The 9,351-nt window shown below is 39.6% G+C and overlaps 1 protein-coding gene across 1 annotated transcript; it reads left to right on the top strand.

Annotated features, from left to right (window-relative positions):
* Positions 1-104: 104 nt before the first annotated feature.
* Positions 105-7,296, top strand: nyx (nyctalopin). The gene is made up of 5 exons (XM_074657747.1): positions 105-452; positions 680-744; positions 3,624-3,904; positions 4,714-5,018; positions 5,325-7,296. The coding sequence occupies exons 2-5, from the start codon at positions 723-725 to the stop codon at positions 6,151-6,153; spliced, it is 1,437 nt and encodes a 478-aa protein (XP_074513848.1). The 5' UTR covers positions 105-452; positions 680-722; the 3' UTR covers positions 6,154-7,296.
* Positions 7,297-9,351: the final 2,055 nt, after the last annotated feature.

The raw sequence follows: 9,351 nt of genomic DNA, 5'->3' as shown, positions 1-9,351 counted from the left end.
TGCATTTCAAGTTTTATGTCCAACTTCATGCGGAGTGTGTGTGTTGGTGTAATCTGTGTTTCCAAGTTGCAGCTCTGCCTCGTCGGTTTGATCTGAGAGCTTCGCTTTACTTCTGTAATCCTGCCAACCGCCTATCTCCATCTCCATCTCCACCCATCCCTCCCTCCATCACCCCATCCAGGGGATTTGACTGCCATTAAGAGATGGCTTTTTGCTCTGTGCATGTGTATTATGGAACACACACATAAACAGTGAAAGGGGGGGAGGATGAAGTGTAAAAACACAACCACACACACACTTTTGCTGGAGAACTGTCAGGCAGAAGCATCAGTTACGCCGCTGAAGGTGCACCGTGCAGACTGATACGGGGACGGACAGGATGGACACATGCACGGGTATTTGGACCGTGACTATTGACACACATGGATGCAACTGTCTGGAAAGATCTACAGGTATGTCGCTTCAATTTCTGCATTTTCTTAACATTTTATTTGATATTCTGTAAATTAGCTTCCACGTAGTTTATATTATATCTCCTTGTTATTACCAGTTAAAGTAAAAAATGAGCTAAATCTATTAAATCATTTACAAATGTACAACAACTGGCTTCGGGACATATTTATATAATTCATTACAGTGCATTATTAAGTGCTGCTGTGCTGTTTTTGTGCCATTTCAGACCTCCGTTAATCCTGGCATGTCCCAGATGAGAGACTACAGTAATGATTGTCATCACTTTCACTGGTCAGTTTCAATCCTTTCACTCATCTACTGTTTTTTTTTCTGCTCCTCAGCTGTAAAAATGGTCTGGTGAGAGAAAAACCTCATGTACTAATAATTAATAATGTCCTAGCTCATGCAACATAAAGATTTCTTTCAATGAACCATCCAGAAATGTCTCCATCAAACAACATTTCATCTACAAGGATTGATTGATCAGACTAAAAGGCAGCTCCGAACTCGAGCCATAACGTGAACTGGATCCAGGGTGAAATCCCAGGCACAGACGGTACCTATTGTTGTGGGGCTAATCTCTGATGTAAGCTGTTCTGTCTTAATCACATCATCATTTCACCAGCAGCTGGTGAAGAGACAGTTTGGCCCTCAACCTTTCATTCAATGTTGACTCAAACGTCAAATCAGATTTACTGATGCTGATATGTTTTGTAGATTTTTGCACAGGTTTGTGACTCGGACCTGAGGCGCCTACGGTAACTTTCTCTCTTAATACCACTGACAACATCTGGACTGAAGAGGTCAAATCTCGTTGCAGAATATGTGTAATTCGTATTGATCTAATGACCAGCGGGGGGAAATGTTGAGTTAAACTAATGTTAAAATATTTGACGTAGAAAATCCCATCACACAAAGGTCCATTTAGTAGCTATTCCAGAGCTTTCAAACACGATTATGAGTGAAATGTTTTTCACAGCAGACATTTTGACTTGTCAAACACAGGCGTCGGTACTGAAACCAGCTGGGTTTCCTGTAGAGTCAAAATGTCTTCCAGTTCACCGTCAGTGTAGCACGAGAGGCTGGTGTCTCTGTGTGTAAAAAAAATGGCAGAAAAAATTTTTTTAAGATAATTTTTTTGGCTTTTATGCCTTTTAATGAAAGTGATAGTGATAGTTATGAGAGAGGAAGGGGATGACATGCAGCAAAGGGCCGCAGGTCGGATTCAAACCCTGGGCCGCTGCAGAATTGTTTTTTAATAGTCTGTTCATCACTGCTCTCGGCCAAGAAGAACTCCGGCACATTAACCCCTCTGTAAAACCACATCTTGTTTATACACTTATACACTTTTTATTGGGATTAAACAAGATCTAATGTGTTAATCTTGGAGTGAGCGTTAGAGATGCTTGTAGGTGTTACCTTTGGACAGAGCCAGGCTAGCTGTTTCCACCTGTTTCCAGTCTTTATGCTAAGCTAAGCTTACGCCAAATTCACACCAGGAAGCGTTCATGTGTTTCAGGCGGGAAGAAATTCTTTGTAACAAATAGGTTAACGTGTCACAGGAGCCCCGGGATCTGTTCACTGATTGGCTGTGTGGGTCCTCTCTGGCTGTACTTCGACGCTAAAAGTTCAACTTTTCCCAACTTTTAGTGAGTTTGGCCGCACTTTGCCGCAGAATCAAACGGCTTGGTGTAAATGTGGCGTTATTAGCTGCTGGCTGTAGCTTCATATTTACCGTACGCAGTCTGAGAGTCGTATCAATCTGAACATCTAATGGGCCTTTCACACAGAACACGCAGCAACGGCACCACTGCACTCTGAAAGCCGTTATTTCCAACGGCTTGCGCAGCACAACGGCGGCTTTTTGCTGCGGAGCGCTGCGCCCAAAGTTGTAACTGGATGAAATTTGGATGCAGCGCACTGTGATGTGCGCTGAACCCATCGATGAGTGCAGCGCAAACTGTATTCTGTGTGAAAGGCCCATAAGTCTCAGCAAGAAAGCATATTTCCAAAAATGTTGTACTATTCCTTTAAAGCTAATTTGTCACTGCACAACAGAAACTAATAATAAAAATACCTCAAATTGATAATTGATGTTATTTTAATATATTCAATTTGGTTTCTTTGATAAAAAAAAAATGCATTAAATTGATGTGTTGAGAGGAGGGGGGACATTTTCTCAGCTTCAATGACAAAAATAAGTTTGACCCCATTGAACTTGGTAGTATTGATCCTAAAAACTGAAGAGTAATAAAATATTGCTGCAGTAAAACTGATATAAACTGTACTCACATTAGATGTCTAATTGGAGTATGTCTTTTATATCAGTTGATTTTCACATTAATCATAAGTTCACACCTGAGCACTGAGTTTTGAATTATGGTATTTTCTTTGTCTGGTTGGTATGGAGGATGCAACCTGCCAATATCAAAAATAAATAGATAAATGACTCCATAGATAAAAAAAAATATGTAAAAATAATATTAAAAGTAAATGTAGGCATTAATTAATTTATAAAATATGACATAAATTGATTTACCTTTGTATTAATTCCCATATCTATATACTCTTCTATTTAATTTTCCCTTTTATTCATTTATTTATTTTTCAATTAAGTATTACATTTATTTATTTATTTATTTTTCTATTTATTTATTTATTTTTCTATTTATTTATTTGAAATGTATTTTAAAATACAGTTATTCAATTTCAAATTGTATGGATTTCTTTATTTATTTCTGCATGATTTTCCCTTTGCATTTGTCCCCCTATTTATTTCCCCAAACTTATTTATTTCTGTATTCTTTTCTTTATACATTTCTTTATGCATGTCTGCTTCATTTACAACTTAATAAAAATAAATAAATAAAAGGAAACATTAAAAAGAAGAGTAGATGAATAGGGGAATTAATACAAAGGTAAATAAATAAAGAAGCAAATTAAAACAAATATCAATTTATGTCACATTTGATCAATTAATAAATTAATTCCTACATTTATTTTTAATATTATTTTGGTATATTTAATAGCACATTTATTTATTTATCAAATCATTTATTTATTATTTTGGCAAGTTCCGTCCTCCATGTAGAGCTTCCTTGCAGTTCAGTATTTGTGTCTGACTGCAGTGTTGTTTTGATATCCATGCCCTCCTCTCTGTCCTCCTCCAGTGCTGTGCCTGCTGCCTGAGGCGGTGCTGGCCCGGTGGGCGTGCGTTCGGGCGTGTCCGGCAACCTGCTCCTGCACCCAGGAGAAGAGCTGCAGCGTGCTGTGCGACCGCACCAGCATGGCTGAGCTGCCCAAAGAGTTCCCCTGCGAGGCCTCCGCCATCAACCTGGACAAGAACAGACTCAAGTTCCTGTCAGAGAGGGCCTTCGGGACCCTGCCCTCCCTCAAGCTGCTCTCTCTGGACCACAACAACATCTCCTTCATTACCCCTGGAGCCTTCAAGGTCAGCTGAGGCTTTGTGCTGATGCTTGATTTCTTTCCTTATAGAGAAGCAGAAATAATTGTAATTTGATCATGTATTTTTAGGAATTTTACACCTTTTAAAAGACTAGAATTAAATCTAGGACTTGTTTAGGACAGACATTGTTGGTTGAGCTCTTCTGCCAGTGTGTAATAGTCTGTGACAGGCAGGTGTCTGGCTTTCATTACACGAAGGACAAGGCTGACGTTCCTTACATTTTCTGTGGTGGACGCCAGAAGAATCGTCACATGCTTTAGATTTTAATCACAAATAATGCTTAGCAACTGCCATAATATACACATGTTCAATAAAAGTAGAAACAACAGCAAAAATACATAAAAATGACCCATCTGGCAATGTTAAAGGGTTGGTTCATCAAACCATAAAAACAAAAAAAATATTTATTTACTTACACCCAGTGACGTTCAGCATTACGGATAGTTATGTTTCATTTGTTTTTGAGATATCTGTTATTGCCACTAACTCCAAAACAATGGAGGTAAATGGGATTAAAATGGTGTTGCTCAAACTATCAGAAAATTACATTTGGAAAAAACAAAACAGCGTTACACGTCTTGGTTAATTTAATTCATTTTTTTTCTAGTGCTTTGAACAGCAAATATAAAACCATTCACCTCCAAACCCGAGCAAATAAAACCAACACTATGCATAACTAAGTTTAAATCTCTTGACAGTAACTTTTGCTGAAGATAGTTGTAGTTTGGGGTCTTGTAAACTGAACAGCACCTTGTGAAATTACATATTGAAAACTGTCCCTCACTGTCCTGCAGGGCCTCGCCAACTTAGTGGAGCTGAAAATGGCACACAACGACTACATCAGTTACCTTCATACGCGGACGTTCACGGGGCTGAAGAAGCTGGTGCGCCTGGACCTGTCAAACTGTAACCTCTTCAACATCCCCGACCGCATCTTCATCGAGACAACGGCGCTGAGGGAGCTGCTCTGCTTCGAGAACATGTTCAGGAGGATCCCCGGAGCCTTCAGGGGCATGGAGAACCTGACTCACCTCTACCTGGAGAGGAACAAGATCGAGGCGGTGGCCTACAACTCCCTGCTGGGCCTGGGTGGCCTCAAGTAAGTCACACAGGCTGGGAGTAGCTCATGTGATGAATTAAAGGAACAGTGTGTAGCATTTTGGGGGATCTATTAGCAGACTCGTTCTATGAAGGGCTTAGTAGGAAAAAAGTAGTGCTGCCCCTCTCAGTCCATTAGTCGTTTTTTATGCTTTCTTTCATGCTGAATGACTTATTGCCAAGAAACTTATGAGCACATCTCTGATTCTTTGTGGAGAAAATTTCTTTGGTCGAAGACAGCCCTAGAAAAAAATCACCCTAAATTCCTCAGTTCTGTCTTTTAAACGTCTTCTTCTTCTTATATCAGGTACCTGAACCTCCAGGAGAACCGCATCAACGTGATCCACGACCAATCCTTCCAGGACCTTGTGCGACTGGAGAACTTCTACCTCAACGACAACCTGCTGACTGAACTGCCCTTTCAAGCCTGCAAGGGCCTCGTCCGCCTCAAGATGCTCAACCTTGGAGGGAACCTGTTGACCAACGTGTCCAAGACCTGGTTCAGTGACCTGGTGGAGCTGGAGGTCCTGTACCTGGACAGGAACCAGCTGCTAAACATCCAGGAAGGCACCTTTGAGAACCTGACCAGCCTGGTCACGCTCCACCTGAACAGCAACAACCTCACCTCCCTTCCCTTCCCCGTTTTCCAGCCCATCTACTTCCTGGGCCGCCTCTACCTCTTCAGGAACCCCTGGGAGTGCGACTGCTCCCTGGAGTGGCTGAAGGAGTGGATGGAGAGCTACAAGCTGGTGCGGGACATCCCCTGTGCCTCTCCTTCGTCCGTGGCGGGACTAGATCTCAGCGAGGTGGTTTTCGCCAGGGCGAACGGCACGTGCGTGGACCCCGGAGAGCTGAACCTGACCACGGCCTTGTCGGAGGTCGCCTCCACCACGGAGAACCGCTTCAACAGCCTCATTTCCAAAATGCTCCAGCAGGAGCTCAGAGAGGAGATGGGGAACGGGACAGAGAGCCTTCGCAACGGGACTCTACTGGAGGGCGAGGACGGGCAGCTCTCTGGAGGGGTCGGAGGGCAACGGGCCCAGGCAAGCCAATCGCTTCTCTGCTTCCTTGTAGTGTGGCTCATCTTTGATTTGATTGGCCAGCCAGATCTTAATTACTGTCTATCTTGCACATGAGAACTGCGGAAATGTGGGGTTTGCTTCCTGACCCACTGAAACGAGGAGTAGCTTTTCAAATTGCCGATGAGATAAAGGATGATTTCATTTATCCATGAAAGCAGAGAGGAATACGCGTGTGGCTGCTGGTGTGAGTCTGCCCTGCCAAACATCGCATTTGGGGATTTTTTTTCTGTTGAAATGCAACCATGGTGAACTGATTTTTCCAGCTTTATCTTCAGAGGAAAGACTGACGTTGACATGGCGGTGTTTATTATCACATGAGCTATAATCTATGATATTTATAGATTACATATCTGATGCATATCTCTCATCCTAAAGCTGTGCGGTCGCAGGATTTCTACAGTCACAGAGGCGGGTGTTGATGTCAAAGTGTGGATTACCGTGGCGACGTGATGAAAACGTATATATGTGAACCTCCACATTTTTGTTGCATAATGCTCAATTTTAATTAATATTATGTAATATTCGTAGCATTACATAGTCTGTTGCGAGTGTTTTTTCTTTTTTGTATTTTCATTCACATCTATGTGTAAAGTTAAAGGAGATAAGAGTTCCTGTAGTTATCTCCTAAACAGATGTCCTCTCTGCTCGTTTCATTCAGCTCTAAATGTAGGTTCTGCAGCTTTTCCATAAATGCATTAATCTTCTTATTGCATGCGGCTCAGTGTCGTTGCTGCTTGTGTATGCTACAGCGTAATGGAGGGACTTTCTCGTTGCTTTTGCTTCCAATGCATGGACTCTTTTTCCCCTTATGGACATGACCTCTCTCTATAGAGAGGGCGTGATGGGTGTGATTGCCATATGTCAGTGTGTGGATCGGGGAGGGAATAGTGTCAACGCTTTCAGGTACATTGCAAACAAATGAACTGTTGTTAATTTGCAACATATTCTGCGTACTTTGTAAAGTTTATCTTTATATTTAGCCTATACTGTCTACTGATGTGTTCTGTGTATAGCGTTAAAGAATATCCCTGTTCTAACACCAGCCACTGCTTTCTTTTTTTACCCTGGTGAATGTAAGTAGTTTGGTTCGGACAGACGGTGATCCGGTTCAGTGGTGTTATAAGAAAAAAAACGCTCTGTCACATGATATATTTTTCTAAATAATAATAATAAAAAAAAATTTGCTGTTGAACTTTTGACGTGCCTGCTCAGTGACTCCTTTCAGCCGAGGAGGCGACCCGATTCAGCGGTGAACACCAGTTAATCTGCACATTGGCCTGTTGGCCCTTTAATGTGGGATTAGACTAAGACAACTGGGGAGGCTGGATGCTGCATCTCATCCATCTCATTTATCATCAGCTGCTTTTTATCCTGGACCGCTGCAGGAACGTCATAGATGATGACTACGTTCAAAATCTCTTTTAATTCATCTGGTTGAAATGACGGTATTTCAGAAGAGCTGCTGCGGTGAGCTCACTGTTTTCAGTCACCGGTATAGATTTCACAGTTGTACTGTACAGTATGCACAAGAAAATCTGGTAACACTTCATTTTACTAATCCGGCAATTTTCCTAATAACAAATGTCACATGGCCCACAGACCGACAGGAAGCGATCCACTAATGTGCAAAAGTCATTTCACGTGTACAAATGGATCCACAAATGCGTATATATCACTTTACATGTGTGTGTGGAATTAAAATACGTGTTTGCAGAGTAAGTTATGCATATTTGCAAATCATCCTGTATTTTTGTGGATTTGACTTTACACAACACAAATACAAAAATACATGTTTGTGGATAGTGAAATATTTGCAGATCATGTTACACATTTGTTGATTACAACTATTAAAGTCCGATAAAATCATCCATAATAATTTCCTAGACACATCATTTTGTACTAATTATAAATAAATATTAGATAAAAATAGGGAAAATGAGACTGCTACGGTATTTGATTTTAGTTTGTTGTGATGCTTTATAAGTTGTTTTGAGAGGAGTTTTCTTGAAAGTACTGCTAACAAGTGTCTGTAAGAACTGACACAGATCTATGTAAAAGCAAGTAGCCTAAATATTCATTTATCAGGCCTTCTGGAATTTTTTTTCTCCATATTTGTGGACATATATGCTTGCACGCCCTATAGTCAAATTTTACATATTTGCATTTACATTTACTGCTTTGCACTGACTAACAAGACTTGATTATGAAAGTAATTATTTGGAATTAATTCATTGAGCACTGTCTCTCTATTTTCCCCATTATTGTAACCAAATTACATTGTACCTTCCGGCTACCTTTCTAAGAATTTACGGTGACATATAAAAGCATTTTACTTACTTTACATACTATACTGTGACTTTTTTGACATTTTAATGACATACTAGACTTTCTTTATGACAATCAAGTCAAGTGAATTTTTTTTGTGATAACTATACTATGACTTTTAAAAAACATTTCAAAACATGTCAAAAGATTTAATGAAAATAAGTCATAGTATAGTATGTCAAAAAATTTCATGAAAAAAAAGTAATCGTATAGTATGTCGAAAAATATCATGAAAAAAATAAATTTATAGTATGTTATAAAATGTCATGAAAAAAAGTCATAGTATAGTATGTCGAAAAATTTAATAAAAAAATAAATTTATAGTATTCCGAAAAATTTCATGAAAAAAAGTCATAGTACAGTATGTTGAAAAAATTTCATGAAAAAAAAGTCATAGTATAGTATGTCGAAAAATTTCAGGAAAAAAAGTCATAGTATAGTATGTCGAAAAATTTAATAAAAAACATGAATTTATAGTATGTCAAAAGATTTCATGAGAAAAGTCATAATATAGTATGTCAAAAAATTTCATGAAAAAAAAGTTATAGTATAGTATGTCAAAAAATTTCATGAAAAAAAAGTAATCGTATAGCATGTCGAAAAATTTAATACAAAAATTAATTTATAGTATTCCGAAAAATTTCATGAAAAAAAGTCATATTATAGTATGTCAAAAAATGTCATGAAAAAAAGTTATAGTGGGCGCCTGGGTTAGCTCAGTTGGTAGAGCGGGCGTCCATATAGCAAGGCTTGGTCCTGATCGCGGCGGCCCGGGTTCAAATCCGGCCTGTGGCCCTTTCCGCATCCACTCTCTCTCTCCCCCCTTTCAAGACTCTATCCACTGTCCTCAATAAAAATGGAAAAATGCCCCCAAAAAAATAACTTCAAAAAAAAAAAAAAAAGTTATAGTATAGTATGTCATAAAAT

This window comes from Sebastes fasciatus, chromosome 14, assembly GCF_043250625.1.
Source record: "Sebastes fasciatus isolate fSebFas1 chromosome 14, fSebFas1.pri, whole genome shotgun sequence".
In the NCBI taxonomy this organism is placed as follows: domain Eukaryota; kingdom Metazoa; phylum Chordata; class Actinopteri; order Perciformes; family Sebastidae; genus Sebastes; species Sebastes fasciatus.
The sequence above is the reverse complement of the archived record's forward strand: the minus strand, read 5'-3'. Positions and strand labels throughout refer to the sequence as shown.